The following is a 14,202-nucleotide window of genomic DNA, read 5'->3' on the forward strand; positions in this document are numbered from 1 at the left end:
TTTGTGCTGATCAGTATAAATTAACTGATCAGCAACTTTTTGGGGGCGCAGGTTTTTTTTTATATATAGATATACCTGTCAGTGCTGCTGCTGCAGTGTCATAGAGTGATAGATAGTGAGAGATAGAGAGATAGAGAGAGATAGTGACAGAGAGTGATAGAGAGTGCTAAATTTTGTGTCTGCTGCCCCCGCCTTTTGTGCTGATCACTATATCTGAGGTGATCAGCAACTTTTTTGGGGGTACAGAGGTTTTTTTTTTTTTATATATATACCTGTCAGTTGCACTGTCAGTTGCACCAAAGGTTGTGCACCTGCTGCACCTCACTGGTAATCAGTGTCGCATCACTGATCACCTTTTTTTTTGTGTGTGTGCTGTGGGGTCTTTTTTTAATTTTTTATTTACACACACTGTGATTTTGTGGGTGTCCTGTGGCCGCTGTGCGCTGATCAGTGACGTACATCACTGATCATCTTTTTCGGCACAGGGTTGATCTATTTTTTTTTTTTTTTTGATCAAATTCCTGTTGCCTTTGAGCGCTGTTCAGTGACAGACGTTACTGACCAACATCTGTGCTCAATTTTTGGCGCAGGACCTTTTTTTTTTTTTTTTTTTAACCCCTTCAATTTTTTATTTTTAACCCCTTCATTTTTTTTTTTTTTTATTGGTATAAAGTATTTTTTTTTTTTTCTGCACTACATACACACTACACACTACATACCCCCCGGGTTGAAATAAAGTTTGTACCCCCCCCCTACACTATACACGTGTTGAAACATTTCACTACCAGTAACACAAAAATAAAAATGGCATCCCAAATGTCCTCCCAAATGTCCTCCCAAATGTCCTCCCAGTCATCCAGGAGAATGTATTCAGTGGAGGAGGCATATGCCATGCTTGCCTCTGACTCAGACACAGCCAGTGATGCAAGCGGGGAATTTGAAGGATTCGTCTTAAGCTCCTCTTCCTCCTCTGGTGATGAGGGACCCCCTCAAAGACGCCCCCGTAGAGCAGCTGAGACCCCCCCCCCAACAATTGATCTCGTATGGACCCCACCACCAGACAATTTTGAGCCCCAGGTTCCTGAGTTTTTGGCCATGCCAGGAATCCAATTTGATTCCACAGGTCTCAGAGAAATTGACTTTTTCAAATTATTTTTCTCTGATGATTTTATAAATTTAATGGTGGACCAAACTAATTTATATGCCCAGCAGTTTATTGCTCAAAACCCCACGTCATCATTTGCTAGGTGGACCCCTGTAGATGCAGTAGAGATGATGACGTTTTGGGGTCTGGTGTTTCATATGGGCATAGTAAAAAAGCCAGAAATTAGGCAATATTGGAGTACAGATGTTCTGTACAGTACTCCATTTTACCGTATGGCCATGACCCGGACTCGATTTGAGACAATTCTTAAATTTATACATTACACCGATAATGCACAGTGCCCACCCAGAGATGATCCCACCTTTGACCGGCTATTCAAAGTCAGGCCGGTCATTGATCATTTCAGTGCCAAATTTGAAGAGGTGTACATCCCTGAAAAATTTATTTGTATCGACGAGTCCCTTATACATTTTAAAGGAAGGGTTAAATTCCGCCAGTACCTTCCCAGTAAGAGGGCAAGGTATGGCATAAAAATGTATAAACTGTGTGAAAGCACCTCAGGGTACACCCACAGGTTTAGGGTTTATGAAGGGAAGGATTCAAGAATTGAACCGCCAGAATGCCCCCCCTCCCTCGTAGGTGTTAGTGGGAAAATTGTCTGGGATTTAGTGCACCCCTTCCTGGATAAAGGTTATCACCTCTATGTGGATAACTTTTACACTAGCATCCCCCTGTTTAAGGCCCTTGGTTCAAGAGGTACAGCAGCTTGCGGTACTGTGCGCAAGAACCAAAGAGGCCTCCCAAAAACGCACATTGCCCAAGTAATGAGAAGGGGTGAAAGCAGGGGAATATGCAACGAAAATATGTTGTTGGTCAAATATAAGGACAAGAGGGATGTCCTTATACTGACAACAATTCACGGAGACAGTACCACCTCCGTCCCTGTACGAGGTACCAGTACCCACACCTCCAAACCTAATTGTATCCTGGATTACAATAGGTACATGGGCGGAGTGGATCTTTCAGATCAGGTACTGAAGCCGTACAGTGCCCTGCGGAAAACAAAAATCTGGTACAAGAAGGTGGCCGTGTATATCATCCAGATGGCACTGTATAACGCTTACGTGCTATTCCGTTCTACCGGCCAGAGGGGGACATTTATGCACTTTCAAGAGGAAGTCATAAAGGGCCTAATATTTGGGAACCAGCAGGCAGAGGGCCCCAGTACTTCTAGTACTGGCCCCCGTATTGTACCAGGGCAGCATTTTCCTGATGAAATACCCTCCACTGGAAAAAAGGGCAGGACACAAAAAAGGTGCAAAGTTTGCTATAAAAAGGGAATAAGAAAGCAAACTATTTTCCAGTGTGACACTTGCCCCGACAAACCCGGCCTATGTATAAAGGAGTGTTTTAAAATATACCACACATCTATGGAATATTAGGTTCATAATTTCACCGTGCTTCGGGGGTCTTGCTAATGCCACATAGCACCCACCATTCATTCCACCAGAATCTGAGCCGCAAAATCCAAAAATCACTCCTTCCCTTCTGAGTCCTGCCATGCACCCAACTGGTATTTTTTGGTCACATGTGAGGCATTGCCGTACTTGGGAGATATTGGGGCACAGATTTTGGGGTGCTTTTTCTCCTTCATTCCTTGTGAAAATGAAAAATTTTGAGCCAGAACTGCATTTTTGTGTAAAAAAATGTAATTTTTCATGTTCACTGCCCAGTTTTATCAAAATTGGTGAAACCCCTGGGGGTTTGAAATGTACACTATACCCCTAGATGAATTCCCTGAGGGGTGTAGTTTGCAAAATGGGGTCACTTGTGGGGGGGTTCCACTGTATTGGTGCTTTGGGGGTCTTGCTAATGCGACATAGCACCCACCATCATTCCACCAGAATTTGTGCTGCAAACTCCAAATATCACTCCTTCCCTTCTGAGTCCTGACACTTTTTGGTCACACATGAGGCATTGCCGTACTCGGGAGAAATTGGGGCACAGATTTTGGGGTGCTTTGTCTCCTTCATTCCTTCTGAAAATGAAAAATTTTGAGCCAGAACTGCATTTTTGTGTAAAAAAATGTAATTTTTCATTTTCACTGCCCACTTGTATCAAAATTGGTGAAACCCCTGGGGGTTTGAAATGTACACTATACCCCTAGATGAATTCCCTGAGGGGTGTACTTCGCAAAATGGGGTGACTTGTGGGGGGGTTCCACTGTATTTGTGCAACATAGCACCCACCATTCATTCCACCAAAATCTGTGCTGCAAAATCCAAAAATCACTCCTTCCCTTCGGAGACCTGCCATGCACCCAACTGGTATTTTTTGGTCACATGTGAGGCATTGCCGTACTCTGGAGAAATTGGGGCACAGATTTTGGGGTGCCTTTTCTCCTTCATACCTTCTGAAAATGAAAAATTTTGAGCCAGAACTGCATTTTTGTGTAAAAAAATGTAATTTTTCATGTTCACTGCCCACTTGTATCAAAATTGGTGAAACCCCTGGGGGTTTGAAATGTACACTATACCCCTAGATGAATTCCCTGAGGGGTGTAGTTTGCAAAATGGGGTCACTTGTGGGGGGGTTCCACTGTCTTGGTGCTTGGGGGGTCTTGCTAATGCGACATAGCACCCACCAAAATTCCACCAGAATCTGAGCTGCAAAATCCAAAAATCACTCCTTCCCTTCGGAGACCTGCCATGCACCCAACTGGTATTTTTTGGTCACATGTGAGGCATTGCCGTACTCGGGAGAAATTGGGGCACAGATTTTGGGGTGCTTTTTCTCCTTCATACCTTCTGAAAATGAAAAATTTTGAGCCAGAACTGCATTTTTGTGTAAAAAAATGTAATTTTTCATGTTCACTGCCCACTTGTATCAAAATTGGTGAAACCCCTGGGGGTTTGAAATGTACACTATACCCCTAGATGAATTCCCTGAGGGGTGTAGTTTGCAAAATGGGGTCACTTGTGGGGGGGTTCCACTGTCTTGGTGCTTGGGGGGTCTTGCTAATGCGACATAGCACCCACCAAAATTCCACCAGAATCTGAGCTGCAAAATCCAAAAATCACTCCTTCCCTTCTGAGTCCTGCCATGCACCCAACTGGTATTTTTTAATCACATGTGAGGCATTGCCGTACTCGGGAGAAATTGGGGCACAGATTTTGGGGTGCTTTTTCTCCTTCATACCTTCTGAAAATGAAAAATTGAGCCAGAACTGCATTTTTGTGTAAAAAAATGTAATTTTTCATGTTCACTGCCCACTTGTATCAAAATTGGTGAAACCCCTGGGGGTTTGAAATGTACACTATACCCCTAGATGAATTCCCTGAGGGGTGTAGTTTGCAAAATGGGGTCACTTGTGGGGGGGTTCCACTGTCTTGGTGCTTGGGGGGTCTTGTTAATGCGACATAGCACCCACCAAAATTCCACCAGAATCTGAGCTGCAAAATCCAAAAATCACTCCTTCCCTTCTGAGTCCTGCCATGCACCCAACTGGTATTTTTTGGTCACATGTGAGGCATTGCCGTACTCGGGAGAAATTGGGGCACAGATTTTGGGGTGCTTTTTCTCCTTCATACCTTCTGAAAATGAAAAATTTTGAGCCAGAACTGCATTTTTGTGTAAAAAAATGTAATTTTTCATTTTCACTGCCCACTTGTATCAAAATTGGTGAAACCCCTGGGGGTTTGAAATGTACACTATACCCCTAGATGAATTCCCTGAGGGGTGTACTTTGCAAAATGGGGTGACTTGTGGGGGGGTTCCACTGTATTGGTGCAACATAGCACCCACCATTCATTCCACCAAAATCTGTGCTGCAAAATCCAAAAATCACTCCTTCCCTTCTGAGTCCTGCCATGCACCCAACTGGTATTTTTTGTTCACATGTGAGGCATTGCCGTACTCGGGAGAAATTGGGGCACAGATTTTGGGGTGCTTTTTCTCCTTCATACCTTCTGAAAATGAAAAATTTTGAGCCAGAACTGAATTTTTGTGTAAAAAAATGTAATTTTTCATTTTCACTGCCCACTTGTATCAAAATTGGTGAAACCCCTGGGGGTTTGAAATGTACACTATACCCCTAGATGAATTCCCTGAGGGGTGTAGTTTGCAAAATGGGGTCACTTGTGGGGGGGTTCCACTGTATTGGTGCTTGGGGGGTCTTGCTAATGCGACATAGCACCCACCAAAATTCCACCAGAATCTGAGCTGCAAAATCCAAAAATCACTCCTTCCCTTCTGAGTCCTGCCATGCACCCAACTGGTATTTTTTGTTCACATGTGAGGCATTGCCGTACTCGGGAGAAATTGGGGCACAGATTTTGGGGTGCTTTTTCTCCTTCATACCTTCTGAAAATGAAAAATTTTGAGCCAGAACTGCATTTTTGTGTAAAAAAATGTAATTTTTCATTTTCACTGCCCACTTGTATCAAAATTGGTAAAACCCCTGGGGGTTTGAAATGTACACTATACCCCTAGATGAATTCCCTGAGGGGTGTACTTTGCAAAATGGGGTGACTTGTGGGGGGGTTCCACTGTATTGGTGCAACATAGCACCCACCATTCATTCCACCAAAATCTGTGCTGCAAAATCCAAAAATCACTCCTTCCCTTCTGAGTCCTGCCATGCACCCAACTGGTATTTTTTGTTCACATGTGAGGCATTGCCGTACTCGGGAGAAATTGGGGCACAGATTTTGGGGTGCTTTTTCTCCTTCATACCTTCTGAAAATGAAAAATTTTGAGCCAGAACTGCATTTTTGTGTAAAAAAATTTAATTTTTCATTTTCACTGCCCACTTGTATCAAAATTGGTGAAACCCCTGGGGGTTTGAAATGTACACTATACCCCTAGATGAATTCCCTGAGGGGTGTAGTTTGCAAAATGGGGTCACTTGTGGGGGGGTTCCACTGTATTGGTGCTTGGGGGGTCTTGCTAATGCGACATAGCACCCACCAAAATTCCACCAGAATCTGAGCTGCAAAATCCAAAAATCACTCCTTCCCTTCTGAGTCCTGCCATGCACCCAACTGGTATTTTTTGGTCACATGTGAGGCATTGCGGTACTCGGGAGAAATTGGGGCACAGATTTTGGGGTGCTTTGTCTCCTTCATTCCTTGTGAAAATGAAAAATTTTGAGCCAGAACTGCATTTTTGTGTAAAAAATGTAATTTTTCATTTTCACTGCCCAGTTGTACCACAATTGGTGAAACCCCTGGGGGTTTGAAATGTACACTATACCCCTAGATGAATTCCCTGAGGGGTGTAGTTTGCAAAATGGGGTAACTTGTGGGGGGGTTCCTAAATTTTAGCATCTTATGGTGCCTAGAAACCTACATGGTGCCTAAAAAATAATCTCATAAAAAGGAGGCTCCAAAATCAAGTAGGTGCTCCTTCTATTATGAAGCCTGTGGTTTGGTCAACGTGCACACTAGGGCCACATATAGGATATTTTTGAAAACAAAAGAATTGGGGGAATCAATTTTTAGTCACATTTCTCTAGTAAAATGTACTGTGTTCCTTAGAAAAATGTATTAAAATTGCAAATCTGCAAAAAAAATGAAATTTTGAAATTTCACCTACACTTTGTTTTAATTCCTGTGAAACACCTAAAGGGTTAACAAACTTCCAAAATGCTGTTTTGAATACTGTGAGGGGTGCAGTTTTTGAAATGGCATCATTTATGGGGGTGTCTCACATACAAGTCCCTCAAAGTCATATAAGAACTGAACTGGTCCCTAAAAAAATCAGTGTTTGAAATTTTCTTGAAAATTTGAGAATTTGCTATTCATATTGTAAGCCTCCTAGTGTCCAAAAAAATTAAAAGGAAGTTGAAATAATGATGGAAACATAAAGTAGACATATGGTCTATGTTAGTTATTAACTATTTTGAGTGGTATGATTATTTGTCTCACAAGCAGAAAATTTAACATTTTGCAAATCGCTAAATTTTCCATTTTTTCACGACATTTTGGTATTTTTCACAAAAAAACACAGACTGTATCGACCCAAATTTACCACTAATTTGAAGTACAATGTGTCACGAAAAAACAATCTCAAAATCACTGGGATAAGTAAAAGCAAAAAAAAGTTATCCCCACTTAAGTGAGACATGTCAGATTTGAAAAAAATGGCTCTGTCAGGAACGCAAAAACTAGCTCTGTCAGGAAGGGGTTAAAAATGTTCTCCTTAGGAGAACTTTGCTTTGAACAAAGCATGAAGATAAATGATACTGATTAATCTGAAAATATAACAGTGAGTACCAGCAAAAGGTGAAAATGTCATAATCATTTAATTCCTACAGAACATCGTCTTAGGCAAGAAGGAGGAAGCTATATTCCTTCTGCTTATCAGTACAACCTCCTGCCATTATAACAGCCGGCCTCGCTGAGCCTCATTCCAGGAAACGAGCCAGAGTCCAGAGCACTGCAAAGTGTGGAGAGCGTTGGTGCCTATGGCCAGTGTGTGGGAGACAGCTCATTTATACAAATGTTCCTTCCAGGCTCCCTGAAGAGTAGCTGCAGACATACAGTACTGGTAAGTCTGATCAGAAAAGAACTGATGTTCCAGTGCAGTAATGATAAAACGTGTGAAAGGTCTGCAAAGAACACATCAGATGTCTATGTTCTTAAGATTTCTAATTCAAAGTGTGTGTGCACGTGGATGAATCATGGCCTAAAACGTCAGAATGCAGCGTATATATTTGATAAGAATAATAAGGGATGGCGCTGATGTAAAAGTGATTGGTGACATCACTCTCTTGCTCCCAGTACATTGATCGGCTGCGTTCCCAGCGTAATAAAATGGGCTGCTGACATTGTTCACACTGTTTATGCTTTGTAATATGGAACAGTGACCATTCAAGTGTTCTCCTCCGGTACTCAATGGAGTCGGGCATGTTGTGGGGCAGACATGAGTGGGCACTGCCGACATTCATGGAAGGACAGCATTGCGCGGCACAAGTCTTTGCTAACAATGGTTTCCCGGACATGAGGAGGAGGCAGTTACAGCACTTTCCCACTTCCTTTCTGTAGCACATTAATACAATTAAATATTGTGTATTAAGGAGCCAATTTAGACCCGTTCATCCATGTCTGAAATCGGCCCGGTGTCCGATGTGCAAACGCCTTTGGAGAGTATCAAACTTGCCGGGGCATTAGCACGGTCCGGGTAGGGAGCGGCATCAGGGGGACGTCTAACGTTTTATGGGCGTCTCCCCATGAAAACGCTGGATGTTCCTCTGGGAACGCAGGCTGGCCGATGCCTGCTCACTTAGGGGCCTGATTCAGACCTGTTTGCTAGGCTATGTATACTCACAGCTTAGCAAACAGGTCGAATAATTTCTGTCCCTACTGGCGGCATGCGAGGGGATGTTTTCTCATACAGATTCCCTTGCATGCTATTGAGGGGATGCGGGCGGCGCGGGTTTGCTAGGCTGCGAGTATACACATTCTAGCCAACAGGTCTGAATCAGACCCTAAGTGTGCAGTGATATTTTTTTGTTGCTTCGAAAACAATTAGAAAACAAATCTAAATTAGAGGAAGGGTTTAACGTAACTGTAGCCTCCTCTTTATCAAAGGAGCAAAAGTAATTGGACAATTGACTCAAAAGCCTTTTCATGGCCAGGATATTCCATTAATTATCAATTAAACAGAAAAGCGTTTAAATTATGAATATGTCAATTTGTCCAACTGCAATTCCTAAATGGTTTACACGCAATATTTCTTCAATCCCCTAAATTAAAGCTGAAAGCCTGTACTTCAAGTGCATCTCCACGATTTATTTTTAATCCATTGTGATGGCCTGTAGAGCCTAAAATAGATTTCATCTTTGGAACAATGGTTTTATTGATATTTGCAAACTTGTGAATAAAGAGAGTTGTTATAAACTTCTAATAGAGAGACACAAATAACGCCTTAGACTGGGGGTACTTTTTAATCCTCATAAAATTGATCTACAAACTAAAGGCCCACACACACTAAGATGTCTTCTTAATGATGATGAACGACCCCATTATAAATCACCTCGTGAACAACCCAGAACGACTTAGTTCAGGGTCGTTTAGGAGGTGAATCTTTTAACATCGTCTAGTGTTTATGTTGTGAATGACGGACGACTACCAACGATGCGTGTACCCGTGGGTCGTTAAAGACCATAGCCATCGTCCATGCATGCAGGTCAATTTGGCTATGGTCATTAACAATGTTTGTTTTTTCAATAGAAAAAGGTCCTGCATCGTTTGTGGTCGTTTATCATCCGTCGTGCACGAGTGATCACCTGCAATGATGAGTTCCTTCATTCTCACTTCAAGGGTGAAAATGAACGATGGTAGTTAACGATGGGATGTTACTGACACATCGTTGTGTGTGTATGGGCCTTAAAACCTACAGTTGTCCGTTTCCACCACTAACGTCCTATACTTTTATGTTCCAAGCTATAATTGGACAATTTTAATAAGCATTAATAAACTGATAATTCATGTATCTTAAATGAGGGAACACGAGCCCAGTGGTTATCATGGCTCATGAGCCAGAGTACACACAATGACTTGAAGTAATGAACAAGAGGAAGGACGAGATCACTGAGCCATATAATAAATCCTTGATGCGTTCTCTCACTGTCTCATACCCAAAGACCTCTGTAATAGCTTTCGAATAGCTTCAGGCAAGCAGACATTAAAAAAAGGGGAAAAAAAAGTGATCACCACAGACTCCATAATTAAATGACGGTTCCCGACGCAGCCACGCATTAGGATATACAGTTTATTTTTACAGGCCGATAAACTACTTACTTCCATCTGTGTCTCCAGGGGGGGTGTCGCCTTCGTCACCTGTGATCGGCTCCTGGAAAGGCATGACCGAATCCTGTTACACAGACACAAGGTACAGGTTACTTTTGCTGCTGGCTGACACATTCACCATCAAAGCAAAAAAAAAGAGAGAGAGAGAGAAAAGCAAGGAAGGAAAATCGTCTCTGACTTTTGCTGGTGGTGCTGTATTAATGCGCTGGTCTTATCATGACAATGAATAGCTCAAAACATCTTCAAATCTCTCAGAAGAGGTTCATGCTCTGGCAGATATAAGAACAGGAGCGGAACGTGGGCTGCATCTTAACCGCTGTGTCTGCTCCTTAACAGGACTCATCAAGGAGGCTTGTGTTCAGATGGAGTATCTGCGCACATCTTGATTATTAAATGTACTCTTAACCCCATACACTTCTTTGAAAGGCAACGTGTCTGCACAGACTGCACAAAGGCAATTCGTCTAAAAATGAGGATTATAAACGCATCAAGTTTCTTATATTAACCTGAATTTAAAAAGGACCAACTAGACCTGAAGGAATACCACTTGACCCTAAGGAATACCACTAGACCCCAAGGAATACCACTAGACCCCAAAGAATACCACTAGACCCCAAAGAATACCACTAGACCCCAAAGAATACCACTAGACCCTAAGGAATACCACTAGACCCTAAGGAATAGCACTAGACCCTAAGGAATACCACTAGACCCCAAAGAATACCACTAGACCCCAAAGAATACCACTAGACCCCAAAGAATACCACTAGACCCTAAGGAATACCACTAGACCCTAAGGAATAGCACTAGACCCTAAGGAAGACCCTAAGGAATACCAATAGACCCTTAGGAATACCAATAGACCCTAAGGAATACCACTAGACCCTAAGGAATACCACTAGACCCTAAGGAATACCACTAGACCCAAAGGAATACCACTAGACCCAAAGGAATACCACTAGACCCGAAGGAATACCACTAGACCCTAAGGCATACCACTAGACCCTAAGGCATACCACTAGACCCTAAGGCATACCACTAGACCCTAAGGAATACCACTTCACCCTAAGGAATACCACTAGACCCGAAGGAATACCACTAGACCCGAAGGAATACCACTTGACCCTAAGGAATAGAAAATAGGCATGGGGCAGTGGGCTGGCCCATTAGCATATGGGAACGCCCAGCGTTTCATGGGTGTTTCGCTGGGCGTTCTCATGCTAATGAGGCAATCATCAAATGATGTGGGCATCACCCCACAGGCTGAAAATGGATGTTTATGTAAAACATCCATTCGCAACCAGTGCGTGTAAATGCAGGCTGCGAATAGGAAGTCCAAGCCATCATTCGCAAGGCGGGGTTTGGTGGACTTGCAAGGCTGCAAATTAACCAGAATACCCCCATAGTTCTAGGAACTTATGACGGAGCATTAGCGTTTTCGCATGAAAACATTTTTCAGGCAGTAAAAACAGGCTCTAATTGGATTGCCTAAAACAAATAAAATTGGGTTAGGGTAAAATTCTGATTTTCCTGCCCGAATTGAATTGAATTCCTGTGTATGTGTGTGTATATGCAAACATAAAATACACATCTCTATCGCTATCTACCTAGCGGTTTTTACCCTAGGGCAGGCAAACTTGAAGTCGTCCATAAAATGATATACAGTATGCAATCTAGATTAATACTCCGCTAGGAAATGTCAGATCGCGGCTTTTTAAAAAAATGACAGTTACAAGATAATTTTAACCAACAGACAATTTGGTGTAACAGAAGTTAGTAAATGCTTCAATAACACATTCAACTTCATTCAAGAGAAAGTTTGCATACATGTCTGCTAACATTAGTGTTCTTCTAAGTAGCGTAACTTGAATATTAGGTTTAGGAACCCTTTCATTCTGCCAGGTAGAAATAGTATCAATAACCCAACTATTTACTTGATTTCTAAGAACATTGGGCGGGATGTCATGTACAAGGCTTGGTTTTGCCTTGAAAATGATTGCCCCTTTAAAAACGTCCGATGACAGCTGAACCCGCCCATTGTGTTAATTTGCCATTAAGATCATTGAATTATTCTCCGTTTAATCTGTGCTCTCTTGCTCGAACTGTCTGCAGGGCAATCGTCCACATTATAACTTACATTGGTCATACTGTAAAAGTTCCTATTCTCCATTATGAACCTCACAGAATTTTTTTCGCACCCAAAACTCTGCTAATGAAGACAATGGGCGGAATTCAATGAGAATACCTGCGAGGTGCAGCGAATCCTTTTTAGGATTCGCTGCACATTCGCCACGTTCCGGAGCCTCGCTGGCTCCGGTATTCAACGAGTCAGGGGCTCGCTGCCCCTGACCGGCGAATATGAGCTCCTGCGGCGAAAGCCGCAGGGAGCCTGAGGATGGTGGCAGGCAGAGAGATGGAAGTCTCTCTGCCTGCCCCAGAACGTTTGTGGGGGGGGAGGTGGGCTCCCCGGGTGCCAGGCAGCACAGGCTGCCCCCCCCCCCGGGTTGCCAGCAGGGGACCGCGTATATTCACTACACCCGATCGTAACGATCGGGTGCAGTGAATATATGAATATCTAATGAGCACATGAATAAAAATAGCATGCCCCTCCTCAGAATAAAATTCCTGATTTTTTGACACCAAATGTAAAAAACAAAACACTTTATTTTAAAAGTTCACATTCCACTTCACCATAAAAAGATAGCGATTGCTACTCGGTGAATCATGGCGAAAAAAACTTTCACATGTATTCGCCATGTGGTCATTGAATAGGGTGATTCACCGTTTTAGTCAAAAATTCGCCAAAAAGAACAAATTCGCCATAAAAACATGGCGAATCAGGCTCATTGAATACCGCCCAATGTGAAATTTTGATAGCAGATTTTGCCTCTGTCACCATGCAACTGGACACAAAAAGCTGTCCGTGCTCCCCAGGCCATACAGCACGACCCTGAAAGCAGAATTCAGAGATTTCGCTGCAGCAAAGTTGTCCAAGAGCGGATAACAAGGAATTCTGTTTGCACTCAAGAGTTCCGTCTGCACGCTCATGGGTTGTCATGGTAACAATTGGTACTGGACAGAGAAAGTCACGATTGTAAGTGGAACTGGAGTGTAAGGCTTTCTACCTTTTCGGAAATACATGTACGTTTATTAACCAAATGCTTTGATGGGAGAGAAGCACAAAGCTTGGTAATAGGTGATTTAATTGGTGGTACTTGTATACAGAGTCTACATTCATGATGGCCCATAGATTTAATAAAATAACACACCGATGCTTGTTTGTGATGCAGAAAATAAAATGTCACACACTGCCACAGGCTTCTGCACTTTCATCAGTTGCTGGGATACAGTACAGAATGGAACGGTATTTCAAAATCTTATTACATGATACTGGCAGTAACGTTGGCATTGTGTAAGACTCATAGGAGGGGGGGGGGTATAAATAATGTGTGGTTTATTGGTCAAACCAACACAGGCGTTCCTAATCAGGGATACGGTCGCTAAGCGACACTATGACGGTCAACATAAATTAACCACTAAAAGGTCCAAAGAGCTTAGGTTGACAGGGTCGGAATGTTGACACAAGCATTAGGTCTACAATGGGTAGGCCAGAATGGGAAAGTCAAAAGGACGAAGTGAGTTTTTCAATTTTTTTTTTGAGACGACTTGTGCCGACAGGCGGTATTTCATACCCTACCATCCACTAGCGCTTGGCAGGAGAACACAATAGTGTGCCGAGTGCAGCAAGGCACCGTGCTCGAAGCATGGCAAGTGCAGTGAGCCATGTGGAGGGATGCGGTGCATGATGGGTATACACTTGACCGCACTGATTCAGACAGGCATATACACTTACCAATCAGCCGCTGGATAGGTCAGTCAACACATCACATGACTCTGCCTGTCCAGCTGTGATGTCAGTCCCTGCAGTTGGGACGGTCGGCGAGTAATAGCCGGTATCTGGATGGCAGATTATGTTTAGGTTGATAGTCAATAGGTCAACATTATATTGTCAAAAGTTGACCCAAGAAAAAATCAACATGTCTATAGTCAACACATTAAATGGTCCATGAGTTTTGGGCTTATTTTTCTACCTTATTCGTATTTACTGTAGCTTCAGCGTATTGACCTACAGATAGTCTGTCAGTTATATCACACCCCGCACAGGCAGATGCAGCATAAGCTTATTTTCAAACTGCAAATGAACTACATTCCATGGCCGAATCCGGCCCAATGGTCCTGTTCCTAGTCCTAGACATACTCCTCTTACCCCCATTCTTCTGCCTC

General features: G+C 42.9%; 1 protein-coding gene across 7 annotated transcripts in view; it reads right to left on the reverse strand.

Moving 5' to 3' along the window:
- The window catches only part of PRKCZ (protein kinase C zeta), a 221,098-nt gene that overhangs the window by 50,174 nt on the left and 156,722 nt on the right, over positions 1–14,202 (reverse strand). For 6 of the 7 annotated variants that reach the window (XM_083163333.1, XM_083163338.1, XM_083163337.1 and 3 more), the window contains one exon: positions 9,906–9,982. In XM_083163333.1, coding sequence (XP_083019459.1) covers positions 9,906–9,982 — 77 coding nt within the window. The remainder of the gene's footprint in view (positions 1–9,905; positions 9,983–14,202) is intronic. The other variant, XM_083163334.1, reaches the window with a different exon arrangement.

Source organism: Crinia signifera, chromosome 19 (genome assembly GCF_055691185.1).
Source record: "Crinia signifera chromosome 19, ASM5569118v1, whole genome shotgun sequence".
In the NCBI taxonomy this organism is placed as follows: domain Eukaryota; kingdom Metazoa; phylum Chordata; class Amphibia; order Anura; family Myobatrachidae; genus Crinia; species Crinia signifera.